The following is a 27,343-nucleotide window of genomic DNA, read 5'->3' on the forward strand; positions in this document are numbered from 1 at the left end:
TAAACAAATGTTCCTCTTGATAAAGCCTATAGTTCTGGATCAGGTCCTGAAACATCCCTTAGTTCTGCTGCTGTAGGTCTAGACTGCTGGAGATCTCCCATCATGCACTTAGAGAGAACTCCCATCATGCACTGAGCACCTCTTTCTGTCTGTCTGTCTCTCTGTGATGTCACTTCCTGTTACCTCGGAGTCATCACTGCAGTCCTCTGTGACGGTGGAAGCAGAGTGTTGCCGTGGAAACTTCGTCTCATAGACCATGATGCTCCATCTGCAGGAAGAGAAACGCTTCAGATGATCTGAGGTCAAAGGTCAACACATGTCTCCACCTGTCTCACATCAGTGACCTGTCTCACCTGTCTCACATCACTGACCTGTCTCACCTGTCTGACATCAGTGACCTGTCTCACCTGTCTCACCTGAGTGACCTGTCAGACATCAGTGACCTGTCTCACCTGTCTCACATCAGTGACCTGTCTCACCTCAGTGACCTGTCACACATCAGTGACCTGTCTCACCTGTCTCACATCAGTGACCTGTCTCACCTGTCTCAGATCAGTGACCTGTCTCACCTGTCTCACATCAGTGACATGTCTCACCTGTCTCACATCAGTGACCTGTCTCACCTGTCTAACATCAGTGACATGTCTCACCTGTCTCACATCAGTGACCTGTCTCACCTATCTAACATCAGTGACCTGTCTCACATCAGTGACCTGACTCACCTGTCTCACCTCAGTGACCTGTCTCAGATCAGTGACCTGTCTCACATCAGTGACCTGTCTCACCTGTCTCACATCAGTGACCTGTCTCACCTCAGTGACCTGTCACACATCAGTGACCTGTCTCACCTGTCTCACATCAGTGACCTGTCTCACCTCAGTGACCTGTCACACATCAGTGACCTCTCTCACCTGTCTCACATCAGTGACCTGTCTCACCTGTCTCACCTCAGTGACATGTCACACATCAGTGACCTGTCTCACCTGTCTCACATCAGTGACCTGTCTCACCTGTCTCACATCAGTGACCTGTCTCACCTGTCTCACCTCAGTGACCTGTCTCACATCAATGACCTGTCTCACCTGTCTCACATCAGTGACCTGTCTCACCGGTCTCACATCAATGACCTGTCTCACCTGTCTCACATCAGTGACCTGTCTCACATCAGTGACCTGTCTCACCTGTCTTACATCAGTGACCTGTCTCACCGGTCTCACATCAATGACCTGTCTCACCTGTCTCACATCAGTGACCTGTCTCACCTGTCTCACATCAGTGACCTGTCTCACCTCAGTGACCTGTCTCACATCAGTGACCTGTCTCAACTGTCTCACATCAGTGACCTGTCTCACCTCAGTGACCTGTCTCACATCAGTGACCTGTCTCACATCAATGACCTGTCTCACCTGTCTCACATCAGTGACCTGTCTCACATCAGTGACCTGTCTCACCTGTCTAACATCAGTGACATGTCTCACCTGTCTCACATCAGTGACCTGTCTCACCTGTCTCACCTCAGTGACCTGTCTCACCTATCTAACATCAGTGACCTGTCTCACCTCAGTGACATGTCTCACCTGTCTCACCTCAGTGACCTGTCTCACCTGTCTCAGATCAGTGACCTGTCTCACATCAGTGACCTGTCTCACCTGTCTAACATCAGTGACATGTCTCACCTGTCTCACATCAGTGACCTGTCTCACCTATCTAACATCAGTGACCTGTCTCACATCAGTGACCTGTCTCACCTGTCTCAGATCAGTGACCTGTCTCACATCAGTGACCTGTCTCACCTGTCTCACATCAGTGACCTGTCTCACCTCAGTGACCTGTCACACATCAGTGACCTGTCTCACCTGTCTCACATCAGTGACCTGTCTCACCTGTCTCACCTCAGTGACCTGTCACACATCAGTGACCTGTCTCACCTGTCTCACATCAGTGACCTGTCTCACCTGTCTCACATCAGTGACCTGTCTCACCTCTCTCACCTCAGTGACCTGTCTCACATCAATGACCTGTCTCACCTGTCTCACATCAGTGACCTGTCTCACCGGTCTCACATCAATGACCTGTCTCACCTGTCTCACATCAGCGACCTGTCTCACATCAGTGACCTGTCTCACCTGTCTTACATCAGTGACCTGTCTCACCGGTCTCACATCAATGACCTGTCTCACCTGTCTCACATCAGTGACCTGTCTCACCTGTCTCACATCAGTGACCTGTCTCACCTCAGTGACCTGTCTCACATCAGTGACCTGTCTCAACTGTCTCACATCAGTGACCTGTCTCACCTCAGTGACCTGTCTCACATCAGTGACCTGTCTCACATCAATGACCTGTCTCACCTGTCTCACATCAGTGACCTGTCTCACATCAGTGACCTGTCTCACCTGTCTAACATCAGTGACATGTCTCACCTGTCTCACATCAGTGACCTGTCTCACCTGTCTCACCTCAGTGACCTGTCTCACCTATCTAACATCAGTGACCTGTCTCACCTCAGTGACATGTCTCACCTGTCTCACCTCAGTGACCTGTCTCACCTGTCTCACATCAGTGACCTGTCTCACCTCAGTGACCTGTCTCACCTGTCTCAGATCAGTGACCTGTCTCACATCAGTGACCTGTCTCACCTATCTAACATCAGTGACCTGTCTCACCTCAGTGACATGTCTCACCTGTCTCACCTCAGTGACCTGTCTCACCTGTCTCACATCAGTGACCTGTCTCACATCAGTGACCTGTCTCACCTATCTAACATCAGTGACCTGTCTCACCTCAGTGACATGTCTCACCTGTCTCACCTCAGTGACCTGTCTCACCTGTCTCAGATCAGTGACCTGTCTCACCTGTCTCACATCAGTGACCTGTCTCACCTGTCTAACATCTTGGTGCTGGCTCTCTCCAGCTTCTCCAGGATCTGTGGCAGCTGAGTGTCATCGTCACAGGCTGAACCCCAACCCAGAACCCGGGCCAGATCGTTCCCGGTCCCCAGAGGAAGAACCCCGAGCTGACACTGAAACACACATATGATATAGGGAGACATTAACACCCTGTGGGGACATTAACACAATGTGACTACATGAACACAATGTGGGGACATGAACACAATGTGACTACATGAACACAATGTGGGGACATGAACACAATGTGACTACATGAACACAATGTGGGGACATTAACACACTGTGGGGACATTAACACAATGTGACTACATGAACACACTTTGAGGACATGAACACACTGTGGGGACATTAACACACTTTGAGGACATGAACACACTGTGGGGACATCACCACACTCTGAGGACATGAACACAATGAAGGGACATGAACACACTTTGAGGACATGAACACACTGTGGGGACATCACCACACTTTGAGGACATGAACACACTGTGGGGACATGAACACACTTTGGGGACATCACCACACTCTGAGGACATGAACACACTGTGGGGACATCCCCACACTTTGAGGACATGAACACACTGTGGGGACATGAACACACTTTGAGGACATGAACACACTTTGAGGACATGAACACACTGTGGGGACATCACCACACTTTGAGGACATGAACACACTGTGGGGACATCACCACACTTTGAGGACATGAACACACTGTGGGGACATGAACACACTTTGGGGACATCACCACACTCTGAGGACATGAACACACTGTGGGGACATGAACACACTGTGGGGACATGAACACACTGTGGGGACATCACCACACTCTGAGGACATGAACACACTGTGGGGACATGCCCACACTTTGAGGACATGAACACACTGTGGGGACATGAACACACTTTGAGGACATGAACACGCTGTGGGGACATGAACACACTGTGGGGACATGAACACACTTTGAGGACATGAACACACTGTGGGGACATGAACACACTGTGGGGACATGAACACACTGTGGGGACATGAACACACTGTGGGGACATGAACACACTTTGAGGACATGAACACACTTTGGGGACATTAACACACTTTGAGGACATGAACACACTGTGGGGACATGAACACACTGTGGGGACATGCCCACACTTTGAGGACATGAACACACTGTGGGGACATGAACACACTGTGGGGACATGAACACACTGTGGGGACATGAACACACTTTGAGGACATGAACACACTTTGGGGACATTAACACACTTTGAGGACATGAACACACTGTGGGGACATGAACACACTGTGGGGACATGCCCACACTTTGAGGACATGAACACACTGTGGGGACATGAACACACTGTGGGGACATGAACACACTGTGGGGACATGAACACACTTTGAGGACATGAACACACTTTGGGGACATGAACACACTTTGAGGACATGAACACACTGTGGGGACATGAACACACTTTGGGGACATCACCACACTTTGAGGACATGAACACACTTTGAGGACAGGAACACAATGTGGGGACATTCCCACACTTTGAGGACATGAACACACTGTGGGGACATGAACACACTTTGAGGACATGAACACACTGTGGGGACATTCCCACACTTTGGGGACATGAACACACTTTGAAGACAGGAACACACTGTGGGGACATTCCCACACTTTGGGGACATGAACACACTGTGGGGACATGAACACACTGTGGGGACATGAACACACTGTGGGGACATGAACACACTGTGGGGACATGAACACACTTTGAGGACATGAACACACTGTGGGGACATCACCACACTCTGAGAACATGAACACACTGTGGGGACATCACCACACTTTGAGGACATGAACACACTGTGGGGACATGAACACACTGTGGGGACATGAACACACTGTGGGGACATGAACACACTGTGGGGACATGAACACACTGTGGGGACATGAACACACTTTGAGGACATGAACACACTTTGAGGACATGAACACACTGTGGGGACATGAACACACTTTGAGGACATGAACACACTTTGAGGACATGAACACACTGTGGGGACATCACCACACTCTGAGGACATGAACACACTGTGGGGACATGAACACACTGTGGGGACATGAACACACTTTGAGGACAGGAACACACTGTGGGGACATTCCCACACTTTGGGGACAGGAACACACTGTGGGGACATGAACACACTTTGGGGACATGAACACACTCTGAGGACATGAACACACTGTGGGGACATGAACACACTGTGGGGACACACCTGTTTGTGCAGCGTTAAGGAGTCGATCTCGGACAGAACCCACCCGACGCTGCCGTCTCCTCCACAAACCAAGATCCTGAACGTGTCGAACTTCTGGAACAACCTCAACCTGACAGATGGACAGAGAATTCTTCAAAACTCCTTTATTTGCTCAAACTTCAAATCCAGTTACCACATTTATAAATAAATAAAAACAAAAGTTTAACTCCAAAAATCCTCTCTTTGCCTTCAACAGAACATAGAACATTGTTTAAGCACCACACACTCGTGAATTATTTAACATGGTTTGTAAAAACTGAAATCTATTTCCAACCTTTCAACCAAGGGAGGAGGGATTGCCCTATATGTGAGTGAAAGATGGTGTCATCGCAGACATATGAATCAGGAGGATTCATATGTCTTTGCAGCCCAGACATTGAGTTGCTAGCAGAACTCAGAGGGAGTTAACTTCCACCATTGCTGTCGCTGTTTCCATTCCTCAATCAGCTGATTCACTGCCCTGCTGCACAGCCTCAAACATCCTGAGGCTTTTATAGCCATCACTGGTCCAACATGTCCCACTGGACAGACACAGTCCACCTCCTCACACCCTGTCTCTCTCGCCGTCTCTCTCACCCCAGGTGTGGTCCTCCATTCATCAGGTCGAACACCTGGGCCGGGTTCAGCAGCTGTTTGAAGCGTCGCAGGAACTTGACGCCCTGATTGTCTCCACTTTTGGAGTTGACGAAGACAAGCAGCGGACTGGTGCAGGACGGAGGACAGGACGCCTTCCAGAACCCTGAGAAAGCACAAGATACACGGGACAGGTCACTGATGTGTCCTGGATGAACCGGTGCTGAGAGACATCAGCAGGTCAGTAGAGTCACCGTCAGAGTCGATGCTGTTGAGCGCGGTCGGAGGGATGACGGACACTTTACACTGTCCCAGAGGACACTTAGAGGACAGCTGCTCCTTACAGCCCGAGTGAACCTGGAAAGAGGGACACCCTGAGATATAGATCCAATATTTATCCAACATCCAACGTCTGATTGGACTCACCATGGTCTTACACCACAGACACCTCCAGTCCTGCAGGCGCAGGACGCTGCCGCACGTCTTCTCACACACGAGACACTTCGCTGACACCGGCACGTTCCCCTCCAGCCACTGGTGAGGCATGGACACCTGAGAGGTCAGAGGTCACATGACAGAGGTCACATGTAACCCGGGTAATTTTGTAGTACACACACTTACTAGTAATAGTAATAGTTGCTTAAATGCATCACTCCTGTTGAAGGTTAAGTACAGAGGATGTTGCACCTTGTTCTAATATAAAATTGAATTGATTGATTTGATCACATCAATCCATCGGTAGTTTCCTTAAATGCGTCACCTGCAAGCGAAGTGCAGTGGCTGCTCAGCGGCTACACAACGCTACCGCAGCGTTGTGTAGCAACGGGTCAAAACGCACAACGAGGGAAAGTTTGGTCGAGAAAAGAACAGAGTAACTTCCAACAGGAGTTGAAGTGGGACGAGCAGGTGGAAGGAAACGCTTGTTCTTCGGCCTGATGAGGATTATCTTGGTGACTCAGGAGCATTGATTGTGTGTTCACTGGTTTCAGGAACTCATGTGATTGACTGTGGAGGATCCTCTGCTGTGTTCACACTTCACCTTTAAACTTCATACAGAAGCTCAGGAGGACAAACTGGGTCGTGTCTGTGTCTGTGTCTCACCCCGTCCTCGTCCTCGATGATGTCTCGACCAATAGAAGCCAGTGTCGTCCATTTACAGTTGTTAGTGGCTCTGACCGCACAACGTTTGTGAGCCTTAAACTTACACACTGTAACACACACACACACACACACACTGATGAAGTTCCACCAAAATCTAACAAACCTATGATTCTCTATTGTGTAAGACTACATTAAGTGTGTGAATCTATGAAGTGATGATTGTTGCTGTGTGTGTGTGTGTTTGTGTGTGTGTGTTTGTGTGTGTGTGTACCTTCACAGGACAGGCCGTGTGATGTCACTCCTGACAGAGCCTCTCGACAGACGTTACAGTACGTCGGTCTGGCGTGAGAACAGGCGTACCAGTTGTGCATCCCACTGAAGTGATCCATGCTGTACTGAGTGGACTGACACACACACACACACACAGTCAGCGGATGGATGTGGGACTGGTCGTCATGGTAACACAACGGACAGACACATACAGACCTCATAGTTCTGTCTGTTCTGGACGCTGCGCAGAGCCGCCATCCACTCCTCCATCTCCTTCCTGTTGTCTGCACACAGAATGAGACGTCTGCAGGGGGTGATGACCTATACCCACACACACACAAACACACACACACACACACACACACACACACAGACACACAAGTAGGGTTAGGGTTAAATACAACACATGTTGTCAGTATTTAAAATGAAGAGCTGATTGTTCTGATAATATGACGTGAATGAAAACAGCAGAAGTGTGTGTGTGTGTGTGTTTGTGTGTGTGTGTGTTTGTGTTTTCCAAAGAAACAGATGTGGACTTCGACTTCCTGTTCAGCTGCTTCACAATGATTCTTGTGTTTCCCACAGAAAGGACACACACACACACACACACACACGTTTGTGCAGCTATCTTTATTAGGACTTGCATTGACTTCTATTCGTTTTGGAAAGACCAACCTTAACTAACTTTAACTGACATAAACCAAATTTAACTAATGTTAACTAACATTAAAAACCTTTACCAGCCTCAACCGACCTTAATCAACATTAAATAACCTTAACTGATGTTAACCAACATTAACCTAACTTAAGTAACCTAAACCAATCAAAACTAACCTTAACTAACCTCCACCAACACAGACGACCTTTGACCTCGTGATCAGCTGACTCACCGTATGTGAAAACAGTTTAAACCGGGTCGTGGTCACGAGTCGTCCAGAAACAGTCCACTCTCAAATCTAGTCCAGTTCACAAACTCCTGATCCTGATCTCTGTCTCTCTCCTGTAGCCACGCCCACATCCTGTTGTGTGACTCAAGCTACTTCCTGTCAGTTGTCATAACAACTCCTCCAACTCCACCAGTCCCCCCCCCCTTGATGTAGGGGGAGGGGTATCTGAGCACTGAGAGAGATGAGACACAAACACACACTATGTGTTGATGTGTTGTAAAGTCATGTGATCACCAGAGCGTTACATCCTCTGCTGCTCCACTCTCAGTGTGAGGTCAGCCTCCTTCTCACCTGAATCCACCTGTGAACACCTGGGTTCAGGTCTCAGTGTGAGGACAGCCTCCTTCTCACCTGAATCCACATGTGAACACCTGGGTTCAGGTCTCAGTGTGAGGTCAGCCTCCTTCTCACCTGAATCCACCTGTGAACACCTGGGTTCAGGTCTCAGTGTGAGGTCAGCCTCCTTCTCACCTGAATCCACCTGTGAACACCTGGGTTCAGGTCTCAGTGTGAGGTCCGCCTCCTTCTCACCTGAACCCACCTGTGAACACCTGGGTTCAGGTCTCAGTGTGTGAATCAGTACGGAGGCATTCAGGGTCTGTGGTGGCTTCAGCGCCTCAGCTCAACTCACAGTGAAACTGTTGTTGACGTTCTTGGTGCTGGACTCTGCGACGCTGGCGTCCGTCAGGTCCACTTCATCGAAGATGATCGACTGCAGAGACGAGAAACAACAGGAAACCACATCATGTCGCTGGAAACATTAAAGTTACACCGATGATCTGTAGGTAACCGTCTCTCGACCACGACACTAATCAGTTAATAATCAAATGTCTATGGATATAATCTGTATTCAAACCTCCATGGATTCTAATGTCAATAAATGTCTATATATTATAATGGGTTATATTCCTTACAATATGAACATATATACATATATCTATAGATGAATGTGTGAGTGACCTTGGCCGTCTGAGCGTAGTACAGAGTTCTTCCTCTGAGTTTGAAGTATCGTCTCTTCCAGCGCTGGAACGAGTTGGTTTGTTTCATCAGGTCTCCTTCCTTCAACACTGTCTGCAACACACAACAACAACACACAACAAACCTGTTTATTAACACAACATAACCATATCTGCCCGCATCGGTTTCAAAACACATCCAGGACCTGGTCCAACCTCACAGCCCGTCCACCTGCTCGGCATCGACCAATCAGCTGCTCCCTCACTGTGAGGGACAGCTGTCAATCAACATCTGGACTGTTTCCTGTCCCGCCTCCTAAACGTGGAACCAGCTCCACATGGACACCTGTTTATACCAGATTATAACCTGATCATAACCTGATGATAACCAGATTAAACCTGTTTATTACCAGAACATAACCAGGTCATAACCACTTTGTTGCCAAAACTTAACCAGATCATAACAGGTTATAACCAGATTGTAACACAAGCCACTTTATAGAACCACTAACCAGTTACACTACAAACCAGTTAATAACTACACACACACACTGGCCTTTCACAATAAAAGTAATGCAGTTACTAAGTTGTGTGTTTGCGGGAGCTCAACTTTAACCCTGTTACACTTCACACAGTGACGTCACTTAACGAGCCGTTATGTCTCCTGAACCGTGACGTCAACACTGGACCAAATCGAGTCCGTGCACGCGACCGTCCTCTTCTGACCGGAAGCAGCTCTGGGAAACGCCGGGGCTTGTGTCTGGGCCTCCGGTTAGCAGCAGTTAGCCTCATTAGCTTAGCCGAACATTTAAATACCAACACCGTGATTTTTGCATTGATTCACCGGAAACGGAGACAGACCCAGAACCGAATCTCAGACCCGGAACCGAGACTCAGACCCGGAGCCGAGACTCAAGACCCGGAACTGAGACTCTAACTTCCGTTAGTTCCAAGATAAACACACAGACACAGGTTCTCAGCTGGTGAAGTAACGGTTCATCTGGTAAATAATAAAGTATTATTCACGACAACACTTTTATATATATATATATATATATATAAAGCTGTAATTGACAATAGTAATTTATATATAATATAGAACTTTATATTCACAATAATAATTTATATATAATATGAAACACCATCTATTCACAGTAATAATTTATATATTAAATATAATATAAAACTCCAATATTTATACTTTACATATTAGATCTAATAGAAACCTATATATATCCACAATAATACTTTAAATATTATATATAATGTAAAACTATATATATATCCACAGTAATACTTTAATTTTATATTTCAGCAGCGGAAATTCCCATGAAACCACAGGTTGTTTTTTAGTCCAACAGAGGACATCAGAGTCTCCGGTCCCCTGATGGCGGACATGTTGGAGCTCGGCCGGTTCTCATGGAGCGGGGATCGCAGGAGCTCGGGGCCGAGTCCGGGCCTCCCTCCGCCGGGTCTCCTCTCTCCCTGAGCCCGGCCAACAAGCTGGAACTCCCGCTCTCACCTTGCTGCGGATCTGTCCGGACGTCGACACTTTCCGGATGAGCTTCTGCGGGGATCCGGGCTCCTGCTCCGGCTCGCTATCCGAGGACTCGTCCGGGCACCGGACCTCAGACTCCGGACCCGCGGCCTCCGCCATCCTCCATCAGACCCCCGGGGAGGAGCCGGGCAGGAGCCGGGGAGGAGCCGGGGGGGAGCCGGGGAGGAGCCGCGGGACAGCGCCCCCCAGCGGCCACAGCGGACAGCACAGGGAGAGGGCTCCGTGCACTGGCCTCTGGTGGTTAAACCGTGATATTACACCCAACATGTTTATACTACAGTATATAATAATATATAAGAACACACACACACACACAGACACACAGACACACACACAGACACACCGACACACAGTCACACAGACACACAGACACACACACAGACACACACACAGACACACCGACACACAGTCACACAGACACACACACACACACACAGTCACACTCACAGACACACAGACACACAGACACACAGACACACACACAGACACACACACAGACACACACACAGACACACCGACACACAGTCACACAGACACACAAACACACACACAGACACTCACACACACACACACACACTCACACAGACACACACACTCACACAGACACACACACTCAATAATACATACACACACACACACACACTCACACAGACACACACACACACAGACACACACACACACACAATCACACAGACAGAACGTCACACACACACACACACACACACACACACAATCACACAGACACACAAACACACAGACAAAGACACAAACACAAACAATCACACAGACACACAAACACACACAGACACACACACACAAACACACACACAATCACACAGACACACGCACACACACAGACACACAGACACACACACTCAATCACACAGACACACACACACACACACACACACACACACACTCAATCACACACACACACAGACACACATACTTAATCACACAGACACACACACACACACACACACAAAGTCACACACACACACACACACAATCACACAATCACACAGACACACAAACACATACACACAAACACACACACAGACACAAAGTCACACACACACACACACAATCACACAATTACACAGACACACAAACACACACACACACACTGATCATCTTTATACAAAGGCATTGATCATGTTTGTATACAGTGAGTGTTTGTGTAGACACAGTTTTGATGATGTTTGTAAACTGGATCTGAAGCTTGAACCTGTAACTGAAGCCGGTTGGTGGAGGGCGTGTCCCCGGGCGTGTCCCCGGGCGTGTCCCCGGGCGTGTCCCCGGGCTCAGGTGCACCTCCTGTCCACAGGTGACCTACATGCAGGTTCTCGGCCTGGTTCCCAGGACACGGCAGCAGTAGCGTGTCGCACACAGACACTTTGTGTGGCATCAGGTGACGCCTGGTCGCACACAGAGAACCAGCTCAGTTTACACATGAAAGAGTTGCTCCACACAACAGCGTCCTCACAATGTCCACAACACACATAACACACTCATGAGACCGAGCCGGTCCAGACCTCAGTCCGGAGACAGGAAGTGAACCCAGGTTGTTGAAGTGTCACATGTGCTGGTCTGGACTTTGATGCCACTTGTGCCTACAAACACAATTGCAGCTCAAAATATGAGTTGTGATTATTTGTGTGGACGCTGAAAACTCGACACTAGATGATTTCACTGCACACAGACGTCAGAGCTCTGTCATGTTGTAATGAAAAGTTATTTTGTTCATTGTGAAACTGTCGCAGGACAAATGAGAATAAGTAACACAACAGTGGAGACAGTTAATGAAACACACTGTGACGGTGGAGGTCAAAGGTCAGAGGTGTTTCATCCTCAGGGCGTTGCCGGGTTTAACAAGTTCTGAGACTCCAGAAACAAACAGGATCATGATGTTGTTGTGTCTTTGATGAAAGTCCAGTTTGTGTAGCCACAGGTTTCACAGTTACCTTGATGTGTTGCTGTTCCTTCACTTTGCTCTGTCTTTCCTTCCACAGCATCTCTGCAGGGTTCAGGTCCGGGCTCGGACTGGGTCCCCCCAAAAGCTGGACTGTAATTTTCTTAAATCGTTCCTTAGTGGCGTCACTTTGATATTTAGGATCATTTTCCGGCTACATCACCAAACTCACACTGAGCTTCAGCTGGTGGACACCCTGACCTTCTCTTGCCTTCCCTGATGATGCTGAGCGGTCCAGGCCCTAAAGTCCCGATGCTCCCTTCACCGTTCTTCAGAGTTGGTAATACATTGTGCACTTTGGTGTTCTCATCTAGGGCAGGGGAACAATTACAGAGTCTTTCCAGAGTCGAGGAACCCTGTGGAGCTGGAGAACCCGGATGTCCTCCCCCCTCCTGTCGACCTGGTGCCCAGCTCTGCCCCCCCGAGGTGAACCCAGACCCGCGTGTGTGCGTCCTGGAGGAGCAGGAGGAAGCTCTGCCAAAACCAAAGTGACTTGAGATTCTCACAAAGTCAAACAGGACCAAAGAGCTTCAGCCTGTGGTGACTCCTCCTCTTCATCACAGTTAGCAGTGATGAAGTCCTCAGTGCCTCACGTAGACTCGTTCACCCAAGAGGAGAATGAGTGAGTCTCGTTTCCCGTTAGCATTGTGGAGTGTCACAGCGTTGCTACCGACAACCTGATGTGATGGAGAACCCAAAGTTTGGCGTTTGGATGACTCGTGAACAGAACTGGTCTCTGTAGAGTTCTTCTTGACCTGATGGAGAATTCTGCATTGAGCCTGAGGAGTCTTCTGGAAGAGAGAGGAAGCAAAGAGTCACACCCTCTCAGTTTATAATCCATCAGTCAAACTGACGACCGATGAATGACTCAAGTCTCTGAGTCGTCCAGCTTCACGTCCACTGCTCTTGATCAGAGGTCTTCCAGCTTCAGATCCACTGCTCTTGATCAGAGGTCGTCCAGCTTCACGTCCACTGCTCTTGATCAGAGGTTGTCCAGCTTCACGTCCACTGCTCTTGATCAGAGGTTGTCCAGCTTCACGTCCACTGCTCTTGATCAGAGCTCTTCCAGCTTCACGTCCACTGCTCTTGATCAGAGGTCTTCCAGCTTCACGTCCACTGCTCTGGATCAGAGGTCGTCCAGCTTCACGTCCACTGCTCTTGATCAGAGGTCGTCCAGCTTCACGTCCACTGCTCTTGATCAGAGGTCGTCCAGCTTCACGTCCACTGCTCCTTCCTCAGCACGTCATCACCTTCTTCTTGCTGAGCGCCGGCTCCTCCTCCTCGGAGTCTGAGCCCAGCACAGACCTCGGCCTCCTTTCTGAAACCTGTGGCAGAACCTTCCTTCTCAGCACTGAAGCTTGACTCGCTCATGGGACAGGACCTGTCCTCTTGTGGACACAGGGGTCAAGTGCAGCTGCAATCAGAGACACATGTTGACCATCTTCTTTCAAAGAGGTGTCTCCCTTCACCTCGAAGCGTTCTGCAGTGCACAGCTGTTTGGAAGGTGTTCACAGCAGCAGACTGGAGGTTGTCTGTGTGGACTCCTGGAGGCCTCCATCAGAGGACGTGGAGCCGAGACCTTTACAGACGCCTCTCCACCCAGGAAGACCTTCTCCAGTTCCTCCAGTAGTGTCCACTGGTCAGGTTTCAGGTGGAGGTGATGCTTTCCTCTCTGTGAGACCTCTGGCTCCAGGAGGCCACTCAGCAGGTCCTGGATCCACTCGTGCTCAGCTGTGCGTCACTGCTTTTGTTTATTTTTGAGCTTATCTGGGAATCTTACTTCCGGGCGTTGTTGACCACGAGTTGAAGTGAATGACCAGCACATCGACATGAAGCTACGCCATGCTTCTGTACAACAAGCTGCACATCTTCATGGAGAAACCCAACTTGTGTTCCACAGACAGTGAGATGTTCTGCAGTGTGGTGTCCTCCAGCCGGACTGAAGTGTGAAGGAGCTGATCTTCAGATCCTGGTTCATCAAGCTGATCCTCAATCTGCCTCAGAGGCAAAGCCTTGTCACATCAGCCAGTTGGACACCATGAACTCTTGTTGTGGGGTGTTTCTGACCAGGGGTAGGATGTTGTATGTTTATTGTTTGTTACAGAATTAATTATGAAAATGACCGAGTCCCTAGAAAAGTAAAAATGTTGATAAAGTTGTCGGTCAACAGCTTCGTCTTTTTCCAGGAACACAACTTTTCTCTAGTTGCCAGTGAACAAAGGTGTGTGTGTGTGTGTGTTGTCATGTGACACCTCTCTGTATTATTTTAATGAGGTCACATTATGCATCAAAGACACAAAAACACAGACCTACTTTTACACAACACAGACACCCCCCCTCACACCTACCTGAGTGTGTGTGTGTGTGTGTGAGTGTGTGTGTGTGTGTGTATGTGTCTGAGTGTGTGAGTGTGTGTGTGTGTGTGTGTGTGTGAGTGTGTGTGTGACTGGGTGTGTGTGTATGAGTGAGTGTGAGTGTGTGTGAGTGTGAGTGTGAGTGTGTGTGTGAGTGTGTGTGTGTGAGTGTGAGTGTGAGTGTGAGTGTGTGTGACTGTGTGTTTGTGTGTGTATGAGTGAGTGTGTGTGTGTGTGTGTGTATGAGTGAGTGTGTGTGTGTGTGTGTGTGTGTGTGTGTGACTGTGTGTGAGTGAGTGTGTGTGTGTGTGTGTGTATGAGTGAGTGTGAGTGAGTGTGTGTGTGTGTGTGTGTGTGTGTGTGTGTGTGTGTGTGTGTGTAAGTGTGTGTGTGTGACTGTGTGTGAGTGTGTGTGTGTGTGTGTGAGTGGGCGGAGCTCCAGCTGGTTTATTACCAGCTGTGCGGGTCTCACCTCAGATCAGCTGCTGCTCCGCTTGACGTTTCATCGATGGACGAAAGTTCGGTGAGAAACAAATTGATGTGAATTTATTTTCATATTTATTTTTATTCTGTGTTCATTATCATAATGTTTCATAAGAGAGGAGCAAAATAAAATAATAAAATGTGCACTTAATAGATATTTATCAAATAAATAATGATCTGATTGTAGAAGTTATTTTAATAATCACAACAGTAAATAATATATAAGGCCGTTTTTCTACACGATGTGTATTAATTTTATTAGAGAGTTATTGTAATTGACAGCTGCACTGATTGTCCCTTTAAGAACAGCTGTACAGTAAACAGCTTGAATCAAAACTCATCCTTAATTCACATGAAGGACAAATCGTTGTTTGTCAATTTGTCCAAAATCAACTCATGTCTGTTTCAGGTGAAGCAGTGACGTCACAAACAAAAACTGTGAAACTTTAATTTTACATTTTTAGTTTGAAAGAAATTTACATGAAAAAGCTTCAGAATCATTTTGCATGATGACGAATTTGCTTTACTTGAGTGTGACGTCACCTGTCGTGACGAGAGCAGCAGCTGGTTATGATCCATAGAATCATATGGATTAAACTGTACCCCCCCCCCCCACGCAGACCATGCTGACCTTCCCTGTCCACCTGCTGTTGATGGTGGTGTCCCTCCCCATCGTCGTGACGACGCCTGAGACCATCTCCCTAGACACCTGGAGCCCCCCCCCCGGCCCCCCCCCCGGCGGCCCCGGACGCCTCTTCAACCAGACTGCGGACAGCCTGTCGGAGCTGCCAGCTGTTTGCCAGATGTTGCTGCAGTCCCCGGACCCGGTGTCCCCGGAGGACATCCCGTGGTACTGTCTGTGCACACACTGCCAGAGCACCCAGGGGCCCAAGGGGGACCGAGGGGACCGGGGTCTTCCAGGTGAGGACAAAATAATACACATCTGCTGATAGTTCTCTGCTTTAATAAATATGAACCTTGAGCAGCACCTGGTGGCCACTTGCAGCCACTGCATGTACAAAGAGTAAATAACCATTCAATACGATATAATACTGTACAACAGATTCTGGCCACCAGGGGAAGCACCTGTCTTCACTTTACTGATTTGTCATTGTTTGTCTTCTTGGAATGAATAATAATTGACAGGAATTGTGATATGAGTTTATTAATATCTTGGTCTCAGGTAGTCCGGGTAGTCCTGGCAGACGAGGCTGGACCGGGTCCAGAGGTCCTCCAGGCTTCGTGGGCAGATCTGGGATCAAAGGTAAAAACAACTCCTCATTCATGGTTCTGTTCCGACTGCGAACATCTCTTCAACGGTTTGTGATGTTTCTGCTGCTCAGGACAGAAAGGAGACGAGGGTGAGAAGGGACAACATGGACCCCAGGGACTAGTGGGACGCAAAGGGGACCGAGGTTACAAAGGTGAGGCGAGGGGCCACATGGGGCAGCTCCTCAGATCCAGGTCCAGGTCCTGACCTGTTTTTCGTTGCTGCAGGTGACAAAGGTGATCAAGGTCTGGCGGGTCACCCAGGGGATCATGGTCCTAAAGGAGATGATGGAGTCTGTCCAGATACCTGTGTGTCCAGCGATGGACCACAAGGGCCCCCAGGTCTCCCTGGCCCTGCAGGAACCCGAGGTCTGCCAGGTACTCCAGGGGTTCTGGGGCCCAAAGGCAATAAGGGTGATGTGGGCAGTCTGGGTCCCCTTGGTGCCCCTGGACGTGTGGGGGATAAGGGTGATTTAGGGCCCCAGGGGGAGTGTAACTGTACCGATGGAGAAGATGGGAGTCCAGGTCATAAGGGGGAAATGGGAGCCAAGGGGGAACAAGGAGATGGGGGGGCTGAGGGGAAAATTGGGCTGCAAGGGGACCAGGGAGATCCAGGGCAGATTGGCATGAGGGGTCCTCCTGGTCCCTGCATGCCTAGTATCCAGTCAGCCTTCTCTGCTGGGCTGACGACCAGTTACCCCCCCCCCGACAGGCCCGTGGTCTTCTCCCGCATCATCTCCAACGTCTACGACCAGTACGACCCCTCGACTGGGGTCTTCACCGCCCCCGTTAATGGGACCTACGTCTTCAGCTACCACCTCACAGTCCACGAACGGGTCCTGAAGGTTGGACTCTTTTGTGAATTCAGAGCGGTTGTTATAACCACTGACACGAAGCTGCTAGGGACCACCTCGCACTCGGTTGTGCTTCACCTGGCCAAGTGGGAGAGGGTGTGGCTTCAGGTGAAGAATGAGGCCACTAATGGCATGTTCGCCGGTTCTGAGACCAGCAGCACCTTCTCAGGCTTCTTACTCCATCCAGATAAATGTGACATGGGTTTTGGTAGAGACTTCATGCCTCCGCCTCAAGTGGATGAACCTTACCTCTGGAAAGAAATGTCTGAGCCCAGCACCGCCAGTCCCCCCACTACACCTGCTGGTGGAGGATCCGACTAATGATCAATCAAATAACCTTTGGTTGCCTGGTCATCAGGTCACAGGTCATCTTATAAATCAATTACGTTAGCTCTTTTTGAAAACACATCACACCAATCAAACAACAGAGAGAGAACCAGTGTAACCAGATCAACTCTGAATATAATTTAACTGAATATAAATCTGTAAAACAGAAGCGAGAGCTGCAAAAACCATAACACCTGCAGGGGGCGCCAGACCCTCAGGCCTCATTTATTGGTTCAACTTTCAGACTCTGTAGTTCCAGTTTGTTCCAGATCCAAAAGGTTGTTGTTTCAAATCCTGTGAAACCATTTTTTAAATCTGATTTCTGATCTTTGTATGATTCTGATCCTGGAACCATGTGACCTGTATCTGTGGATCTTTCTGAGCAGAAATAAAAAACAATAAATTATCTTCAACTGAATCATTGGTGTTTAAATCTGTTTTCTCATGAAAAAGACGTTAGCTTCATTTTTATTCTTGTTTTTTTTGAGATGTGAAGCTAAAATAAAACAGAACGAATATGAAGCTAAAGTCTAAAATATCGTTTGAAAATAGTTTTATTTAGACGTTAGCTTCATGCTTGTTGTCGTTGTATTTAGACGTTAGCTTCACGTTCTTGTGTTAGTGTGTTCTTTGTGCGTTTTAGTGTGTTCTTTGTGCGTTTTAGTGTGTTATTTGTGTGTTTTAGTGTGTTCTTTGTGCGTTGCGTGCCACCTTGTCGTTGTAATAACATCCCGTGTGTTGTTTGTTTATCAGCGGCTGAATCTCAGTCTTTGTCTGTAAACTGCTGAGTCACCTGATGAGCCCATGACACTGATCCTGTAGCAGCGGTATGAAGCGGACCCGTCTTTAGAACCACAGGGCGGTTCCTCTAAGTCTCTGTGTTCTCACAACAATGGAACAAAAGGCGGAGTCCATTTGGCCCTCATGTGTTTCCATAGGACGATACGATCACGACACCTGAGCTCCGACTTCCTGAATTCAGGACGAACATGAAACCTTGTTTTGTAGAATTCTCTCAGTTTGAAGACGACAGGTTTGAAATAAACAAATCAGAATCTGGATGTAGATTCACACGATGACATCATCAATCACAACCAGACGTGATGTCACATGTTCACGAGACAAACACACGTGCATTAGAACGACAGGACGCTAACGTGTTCACGTTCTTGTTTCTGTTAGTTATTCATCTTAAATGTAAAAACAAAATGACAACAGATGATTCATTATTTGTTGTTTTTTTAGCCTTCAAGCGAGTTTAATAATGTTCTCATGATCATTTGATGAGAAGACGAGGAACCACAGAACACATGTGTGTGTCATCGCACTACATTTGTTTATTTTACATTAATTACTTTCTTCTCTGCGGATTTTTGTTTTTATTCTGAAATGATAAAATATCATTAAAAATGAAAATTTTACTTCTAGCTCCACTTTAACGATAGCTTATTGTTACGTTGCTCTTTGGTTTGTTGAGCCACACTATGAACTGTGGGTAATTCTCTTTGATAAAGAGCCAGGTCACATGGTGCTGGTAGAACATACGTGTCGATGACACAGACGTGATCACAACAGTTTGTTTTATTTAGACAGAAAGCTCGTTGTCATCAACTAAACGAAGATGCTAACACTCGTCGGGATCTGTGATTACTGAGCAGCAAGTAGAACTCCGGAGCCACAAGTCAGTTTGTTCCCCATAGCGCCCCCTGCAGCCCGAGTCACGCAGAACAGCAGCACAGCTGAATGTAATGTTTGTCCTGGGGGGGGCGCTGCAGGACACATCCTGTTTTTGTCTTCGGCTCTGGACGGGGACAGACGACAGTGACGCTCTTCACGCCTCAGTAGGAGACTCATCATCATCTCCGTAGACCACGCCCTTCAGGTAGGCTCGCTTGAAGTCCTCAAACACCATGTCGTCAGGTTCACTGAGGGAGAATCACATCATCAGAGTCACGAGAAACGGGAACACTTGTGTAAACACAGATTGTTATGTTTGAAAATTTAATTTTTTAAATGAAAATGCAGGCAAATGGATGAAGCCTCAGTGAAGGAGTCTCACCTCTCTTTGGCTGAGGAGACGATTGAAACAGGAAGTGATGAAAGAGAAAAGTGAAAAACAACAGATTTAATAAAAGACAAATAAACTGAGTTGGATGCTGAAGAAAACTAAACGTAACAAAGAGTTTTGATGTAGAAATACCAGGATTCAACCTGTAACATCAGGATTTCACCAGGACCTGAACCACGAAGCAGGTTTGTGGTCATCACTTCAGGTGAGTCTTCAGTCCTATGAAGCTCGCTACTTGTTGTCGTGGTAAATCACCATGGTAACGCAGCTGAGCAACTGATCCGCTCCAGTTGACGTTGGAGATAAGAGATCAAACAGTATGAAGCTCCGCCCACTGACCGATCACTTCCTTTGAACCATGATATCATGTTCTCAGAGGATCTGGTGTGGATCAAGTCTCTGAGGAGGACCAGGGTCTTCAGAGACCCACGAGATCCTCTGAGGAGCTTCTGAAAGATCTAGATTCTCCTCAGAGGATGAACCTCTGTCAGCTGCTGGAGCCCAACAGAACCAGCCTGACCCGTAAAGTGCTCCCAGTCCCACAGAACCAGCCTGACCCGTAAAGTGCTCCCAGTCCCACAGAACCAGCCTGACCCGTAAAGTGCTCCCAGTCCCACAGAACCAGCCTGACCCGTAAAGTGCTCCCAGTCCCACAGAACCAGCCTGACCCGTAAAGTGCTCCCAGTCCCACAGAACCAGCCTGACCCGTAAAGTGCTCCCAGTCCCACAGAACCAGTCTGACCCGTAAAGTGCTCCCAGTCCCACAGAACCAGCCTGACCCGTAAAGTGCTCCCAGTCCCACAGAACCAGTCTGACCCGTAAAGTGCTCCCAGTCCCACAGAACCAGCCTGACCCGTAGAGTGCTCCCAGTCCCACAGAACCAGCCTGACCCGTAAAGTGCTCCCAGTCCAACAGACTGCTTGTGTAAAATCTACATTTTACACAAAATCTACATTTTACACAATAATAACAATATCTTTCCTATAGTTTTTACAGTTCTTTATGGTTTTCTACTTTCTTTCTTTTAGTATCTGACTTTAGTTCAAACCTGTGTATACTGATATCAATATATAGTTGAAGTAGAAGTGTTGTACCTGTTGTATTGAAAAGATATGAAAAGAAGTCTACTTCCTTCTCTAGTATATTTGTGTGTGTGATTTCCTCCTGAGCTTGAAGACACCAGGGTTTCACCTGAGAGACTAAAAGTGTCAGAAACACTATGAGGATATATATTATTATATATATAGAATGTAAATGACATGTGCTGGAAACGCAAATGAGATTATATATTATTATATATATAGAATGTAAATGACATGTGCTGGAAACACAAATGAGATTATATTCTGATCTGCTCTTGTTAATGAACAGTTTTACTATCAAATCAATAACAGATGTTTTACCAGATGTTCTTCTTGCATTTAGCAGCTGGAACTGTTTCTTTTATTCTGGAGGTTTGTTCTGCTCTGATTTTTATTATACGACAGTTTGTTCCTCGGCTGTCAGTCAATCTGTCCGTGTGTGTGATTGGTCATATGCAGTCAATCCCGCCCATTTAATGTGCACACGCTCATATCTTGATGAGGAAAACCTGAGTTAACTTGATGTCATGTGACCACTTGGCCTGACTGTGTGAGGCTCAGCTGGAGAAACAGATCCTGGACACGTTGAACTTGCTTCGTAGTACAGGGCCCAGGAATATGAATTATTCATAAGATCAGAACTCAGCTTCTGTTTGGACAGTTTGAATTTACCTGGTTCAGGTTTTGGATTCATGAGTCTGAACGGAACCTCCAGAGACACCTCACTGCAACACAAAAACACACTTTGACACACAATTCATAGACTAAATAAAAAATCAGACATGAAGTCATGAGTCTGCAGAAGTGATCGTGGAGCTGTGGTATCCAGGTCCCGCCCACACGCGCTCTCAACCAATCCTGAGTCAGTGACAGCTGTCAATCATCACGTCATCACACACACACACACACACACACGCACACACACGCACACGCACACACACACACACACGCACACGCACACGCACACGCACACGCACACGCACACGCACACGCACACGCACACACACACACACACACACACACACACACACACACACACACACACACACACACACAGTGTACCTGGATGCCAGCGTCCTGTTGAAGCACAGAAGAGAATCTCAGTCGCTTTCATGATGAAACATTTAAACACATGTTTGATTTGTAACAGTGAGGTCAGAGGTCAGAGGTCATGGACTCACCCACTGGCGATCATCCTCAGCAACACTTTATACGACACCAGGATCCCCTGAACCTCCTTCATCACTTCCTGTTTCACACTGTCGGGGGAAGGGGGGGGGGGGTAATGATTAATGTGATAATCACTGTTGTTGTTAAGTTCAACTTGAAAATGTTTCTGCACGTGTGACGACAGGAGGGAGAAGGTTTCAGACATGAACTGCAACACTGACATGTTCCTCACATGTTCCTCACATGTTCCTCACATGTTCCTGTCATGTTCCTCACATGTTCCTCACATGTTCCTCACATGTTCCTCACATGTTCCTCACATGTTCCTCACATGTTCCTCACACGTTCCTCACATGTTCTGAAGGTTCTCTCTGTGAGAACACATGTCAGAGTCAGTGTCTCTGGACATGTTCTGGATCTTCTCCTGGATCCTCCTGGTAACATGTGTGTAACATGTGAGTCCACGTGAGGAACCAGCAGGACGATGTGTGGAAGCTTCTGAGTGAGCGAGTGGACGTGTTGATGAGGTTTTGTGTGTCTGAATCTGTGTGTGTGTGTGTCTCACATGCTGGATGAAGCCAGGCTTGTGTCTTCATGTTTCAGTCGTCCGTCCAAAGCGACTCCTCTACGATCTTTGTTGTGAGTCAGAACAGGAAACAGTGTGTAGTGTTTCTTCAGAGACGTCCCACATGGAACACAGTCCCTGACACAGACACACACACACACACACACACACACACACACAAACACACACACAAAGTCAGAGTCTAACCTAAACCTAAAGTCTCAACCCTCAAACATCCCATTGAATTTGTGAGGACCAGACAGAATGACCTCACAATTATGGTATCGAACCAAAATTGGCCTCATAACTGTTGTGGAAGTTCTGTGGAATCTGGTGGAAGGAGAAGTCAGGCAGCAGCTGGAGGTTTTAATGTCGACTTGATGCATCAAGAGACCAGAAGGTGAAACAACACACAAACACAAACAGAGTAACATGAGCAACTGTCTCCACCCAGTCTGAAGCCACTCCCACAGCCTCCCAGTATATCTCCTTCACACCTTTGGTACATGTAGGTGTTCTCATCCTATTGGACAGTTCAGTCTAAATATGCATAACTAAATCACATTGTGTTCTTACGTCTGGCCACTGGAGAAATACACAAAAGAGTTGAAGTTGGTGTGTGTCTGTCTGGAGCCTCTGAGTTAGATATGAACGTCCCTGAATGAAGACACTACAATGTCCTGTTGGTCCTTTATCTCTAACCTGACCTTTGACCTCTGGTCCTGCTCAGAGAGAGAAGTGGCATATACAGTCATGTGTGAGGCCGGAGGCCGGAGCATGCTTCTGTGTTTCCAGGGGCCCGGAGGCGTAAGAGCCCTCCCGGCCCCTGGCGTGCTGACGGCAAAGCTCCGCAGGCGTCACGTAGCCGCAAGGCTGTGATTGGTCTGCTGACTACATCCTTTCAGGAGTCGCATTTCCGGTTCATGCCCGATAATACCGGCGGAAACCACGGAGATTTAGAAGAACGAATATGGACCAAACAGAAGAGCACTTGGCAGAAGAGATCTGAAACTATGACCACTGGTATAACCCGTCACTGACCGGAGGATTTGTCCGCCAGAAAAAGGCTCTGCGGAGTCGCCGTGGCGACACACGAAGAAGAGCCGACTTCGACAAAAAACATTACTCCGCCTAGTGGTCTGGCGGTGAATTTCTTTGCATCCAGCGCAACGCTTGGAAAACCATGAATGACAACGAGTCCTGCGTCACAACTGCGTGAAAAGCGGCAGACGCCGTTGCAGAAGCATGCGCCGGCCTTTACTCCGCCCCCTTCACTCATGATGCTCACACACACGTTACAGGATTCAGATTAAAGATCAGACTCACTCGGTTTCCTCTTTAGCGACGGACTTGACGTATTTGTCGTTGGAGTAAAGAACGACGTTGGTCACCTGCTCGACTGAACACGCAACAAAAGGTCATGAAAGGTCATGCGTTACATGAAGACTTGTGACCACATGATCATGTGACAACAAACACACGTCACCTGACACACTGATGTCTTTGATGTTCCTGTTGGACGAGTTTGTGATGTCAACGTTCACCATGACCGGCTCACCATGATAAAAGGTCTGAGGAGAGAATCAGACAGACGGGTGGGACAGGTGGGACAGGTGGGACAGACAGGCACAGACAGACAGGTGGAAGTCTCACCTCTTTGGACAGGCTCAGTTTGACGGACAGAGGTCTCTCTGACATCAGGAACTCGAAGGTGCTCTCTGCCAAAGGAACCAGGTCCTGGTTCTCTGGACTGAACTGGATCTTACGGATACTGAGACGAACTGAGCTCCTGCACAGAGAAAAAACGGATTCAGACCAGGATCCACTCAGTCCTGATCCTGATCCTGTAACCTGATCCTGATCCTGATCCTGATCCTGATCCTGATCCTGATCCTGATCCTGATCCTGATCCTGATCCTGATCCTGATCCTGATCCTGATCCTGATCCTGCACTCACTGTTTGTTGGTCTTCTCGTCCTGGTGCTGACCACAGAACGCTTTAACCTCAAACTCCACGGCACATTTCTGTCAGGAGAAATACACAAGAAACAGTCAGAGTCTGGATCAAATCCCGATTCCACCGTTTTATGGATCAGATCACAAATCAGAGCTGGAGGACGAGAAACTTAATGTCAGGTGACCACTCGCAGAACCAGAGGGTTCTACTTTTCTCTTTCTATTGAAATTGTTTGGTTTAGTATAACAAGAAATCAGCGTGTGCAGGATTGAGAAGGTTTCTCTAAAGTTGTTTTCAGACGTGTTCCTGTCATGTTCCTGTCATGTTCCTCACATGTTCCTCACACGTTCCTCACATGTTCTGAAGGTTCTCTCTGTGAGAACAAATTGTCAGAGTCAGTGTCTCTGGAGATGTTCTGGATCTTCTCCTGCAGCCTCCTGGTAACATGTGGGTAACATGTCAGAGTCCATGTGAGGAACCAGCAGGACGATGTCCTGAAGCTTCCCAGAGAGCGAGTGGACGTGTGGACGAGGTTTCTAACACGTGACGTGAAACTGAAGAACTCAAACATCTCAGGATGAAGAAGAGGAGCCGGACACGTAGAAGACGAAGACGTCCACTTGGAAACACGAGGAGATTCCAGATCTTCTGGTGATGAGGCCGGTGTGGAGGAGCTGGAAACAACAACACTGATCTGTCCACAGCAGGGTTTATACGTCATGTCCCGCCTCCTGCTGCTCTACAGGCTCCGCCCCTGCTGCTCTACAGGCTCCGCCCCTGCTGCTCTACAGGCTCCGCCCCTCACCTAGATGTTCCCACATGTTCCTGTTTGAACGAGTCGGACCGACAACCTGCTGCTGCTTCACACACACTGACTACACAACATGTCCAGATGATATTTGTACACAGTTACACAACAGAACTCTGTTCTCCTCTGATTCTTTATTATTAGCTTATTAACTGATGAGTCTCATATTTTATTTATTTTCAGGTGAATCTGATAAGAATCAAGTTCACACACCAACATCTAGCTCCCCCTGCAGGCCAGGAGGTAAATCCGATCACTAGTTCAGAAAACACAGTTTGTTCTTTTCAAGAGAATCACGTTGGTGTGATTCCGTCTCCACATCTTGGTTCTGTGAGTAGAGTGAAGGTCATACTGAGTATAGCAGGATATTCAGTACAAACACTATATATACTACATACATGTATCTATCTATCTATCTATATATTGAATGGAGGAGGAGTCTGAGCTGTACGGTCGTCCACATTGACTCTGGTTCTTTCTTCCAGTTAAAATGTTTCTTGTCTCTCAGTCGTCAGAGCTGCTCGTTGATGACCTGTTGGTTTCTCTATGATTTTAAGGTTTTGACCTTCTATGTAAAAAGCCTTGAGATAATGTATATTATGATTTGATGCTGTACAAATAAAATTGAATTGAACTCCACGAACTCCATGAACTTCACAGATTATCTACTGGAACATAGTCATAGAGAAGATATTATTCTACAGATTATCTACTGGAACATAGTCATAGAGAAGACATTATTCTACAGATTATCTACTGGAACATAGTCATAGAGAAGATATTATTCTGAGAACTCATTTTCTAATAATTCATAAAAGAGCAGTTACCTTTCCCACATCCGAAGGTCCCGGCTGCAGAGCCACGGAACACGGCAGGTTGTCTGGAAACTGAAACAAACTCACTTTGAACAAACTGGCAGAGTAAAGTCGTGGAGAGTCTCCTGTAAAAGTGTTGATGCTGTGGCGAGCGGGATAAGAGATAGCAGTCAGTAAAGCTGGGTTTCTCCAGCAGGGGGCGCTGAATGGTCTCTCACCTCAAAGAAGAACGGGAACGTGTTGTCTCCGAGCTTTTGCAGCAGCTTCCTCTGCATCTTAGTGTGAGTTAGATTGTCCTTGTCCTGCAGCTCAGGATAAACCTGCCGAGTCAGCAGGAACAGGTCCCTCCTGAAGGCCACGCCCAGCACGTCCGTGTCCTGGCGTCCGTATTGAAACGTGCACGACAACATCACGTACACTGCCAACGCATTAAACAGGGAGGAAGATGAAGAACCACTTACTGCCACTAGAGTCTGAATTCATTGGTTATCATTGATTTCCTCCATTCAAACATGTTTCAGTGCATGTGACAGTAAATGGTTTTCACGTAGGTCAAAGGTCAAAGGTCGGACACAGACCTTTCTTTCCCTGCAGCAGCTGCGGGTCGATGAGGATCACTCCATCTGAGAGGACGAGAGGAAAACATCACAACACGTCAGACCAGACGATGGATTCTGCTCTGAAACGTTGTCCACGACTCATTGAATGAATACACAAATGTTTGTGCGTGTTTGTGTTGAAACTCACCGACTGGATCCACAAAGTCGCAGTGATCCACAAAGTCTCTCTGGGCCATGTAGACGGCCACCTGAGAGCGGAGGGGGGGGGGGTTCAACTCTTTGTTTCTCATCATTTGTTAGAAAAAAGTTTGTAAACAACATGATCAGAAAATATCACTTTAAATTCAGATTAGGGAATAAACTCACCGACTTGTCGCGGGAAACTTTCTTGAAGACAACGTGTTTCGGACTCAT

General features: G+C 47.7%; 3 protein-coding genes across 6 annotated transcripts in view; 1 reads left to right on the top strand and 2 right to left on the bottom strand.

The window, feature by feature from the left end:
* Positions 1-10,748, bottom strand: part of LOC133003971 (diacylglycerol kinase delta-like) — a 24,304-nt gene extending 13,556 nt beyond the window's left edge. Inside the window, exons 1-12 of one of the 2 annotated variants that reach the window (XM_061073810.1) lie at positions 10,610-10,748; positions 9,092-9,202; positions 8,763-8,843; positions 7,401-7,505; positions 7,186-7,318; positions 6,915-7,021; positions 6,240-6,365; positions 6,068-6,170; positions 5,817-5,979; positions 5,202-5,310; positions 2,883-3,022; positions 184-268 (exon numbers count right to left, since the gene is read on the bottom strand). In XM_061073810.1, coding sequence (XP_060929793.1) covers positions 184-268; positions 2,883-3,022; positions 5,202-5,310; positions 5,817-5,979; positions 6,068-6,170; positions 6,240-6,365; positions 6,915-7,021; positions 7,186-7,318; positions 7,401-7,505; positions 8,763-8,843; positions 9,092-9,202; positions 10,610-10,744 — 1,398 coding nt within the window. In that variant the 5' untranslated portion in view covers positions 10,745-10,748. Of the gene's footprint in view, positions 1-183; positions 269-2,882; positions 3,023-5,201; positions 5,311-5,816; positions 5,980-6,067; positions 6,171-6,239; positions 6,366-6,914; positions 7,022-7,185; positions 7,319-7,400; positions 7,506-8,074; positions 8,226-8,762; positions 8,844-9,091; positions 9,203-10,609 lie in introns of those variants that run through there. The other variant, XM_061073811.1, reaches the window with a different exon arrangement.
* Positions 10,749-16,077: 5,329 nt separating this feature from the next.
* On the top strand, positions 16,078-17,898 carry LOC133003074 (inner ear-specific collagen). The gene is made up of 4 exons (XM_061072662.1): positions 16,078-16,375; positions 16,638-16,718; positions 16,798-16,878; positions 16,952-17,898. Exons 1-4 carry the CDS (start codon positions 16,078-16,080, stop codon positions 17,896-17,898), a joined length of 1,407 nt encoding a protein of 468 aa, XP_060928645.1.
* A 1,837-nt stretch (positions 17,899-19,735) lies between these two features.
* LOC133004001 (S-arrestin-like) lies at positions 19,736-27,343 on the bottom strand. Of its 3 annotated transcripts, none has more exons than XM_061073856.1 (15): positions 27,296-27,343; positions 27,117-27,177; positions 26,948-26,992; positions 26,588-26,787; positions 26,382-26,441; positions 24,747-24,814; positions 24,443-24,578; positions 24,276-24,360; positions 24,116-24,188; positions 22,790-22,927; positions 22,236-22,313; positions 22,117-22,131; positions 21,727-21,779; positions 19,964-19,973; positions 19,736-19,829 (listed from the first exon to the last, which is right to left on the bottom strand). In XM_061073856.1, exons 1-15 carry the CDS (start codon positions 27,341-27,343, stop codon positions 19,736-19,738), a joined length of 1,164 nt encoding a protein of 387 aa, XP_060929839.1. The 3 variants fall into 3 exon arrangements, with proteins under 3 accessions (XP_060929839.1, XP_060929838.1, XP_060929837.1); XM_061073855.1 differs by lacking the exon at positions 19,964-19,973 and adding an exon at positions 20,408-20,440 and having other exon boundaries at positions 19,736-19,824; XM_061073854.1 differs by lacking the exon at positions 19,964-19,973 and having other exon boundaries at positions 21,714-21,779.

The sequence above is a fragment of the Limanda limanda genome, chromosome 6, assembly GCF_963576545.1.
Source record: "Limanda limanda chromosome 6, fLimLim1.1, whole genome shotgun sequence".
Classification (NCBI taxonomy): domain Eukaryota; kingdom Metazoa; phylum Chordata; class Actinopteri; order Pleuronectiformes; family Pleuronectidae; genus Limanda; species Limanda limanda.

Bases quoted from the DNA above. Each gene is read 5' to 3' on its own strand.
- LOC133004001 (XM_061073855.1), bottom strand. From the start codon at position 27,343: ATGAGTCCGAAACACGTTGTCTTCAAGAAAGTTTCCCGCGACAAGTCG. The intron at 24,579-24,746 runs GTGAGTGCAGGA...TTCTCTGTGCAG, and splicing joins GACGAGAAGACCAACAAACA to GAGCTCAGTTCGTCTCAGTA. The intron at 24,361-24,442 runs GTGAGACTTCCA...TTCTCTCCTCAG, and splicing joins AACTGAGCCTGTCCAAAGAG to ACCTTTTATCATGGTGAGCC.
- LOC133003074 (XM_061072662.1), top strand. From the start codon at position 16,078: ATGCTGACCTTCCCTGTCCACCTGCTGTTGATGGTGGTGTCCCTCCCC. The intron at 16,376-16,637 runs GTGAGGACAAAA...TCTTGGTCTCAG, and splicing joins AGGGGACCGGGGTCTTCCAG to GTAGTCCGGGTAGTCCTGGC. The intron at 16,719-16,797 runs GTAAAAACAACT...TCTGCTGCTCAG, and splicing joins GGGCAGATCTGGGATCAAAG to GACAGAAAGGAGACGAGGGT.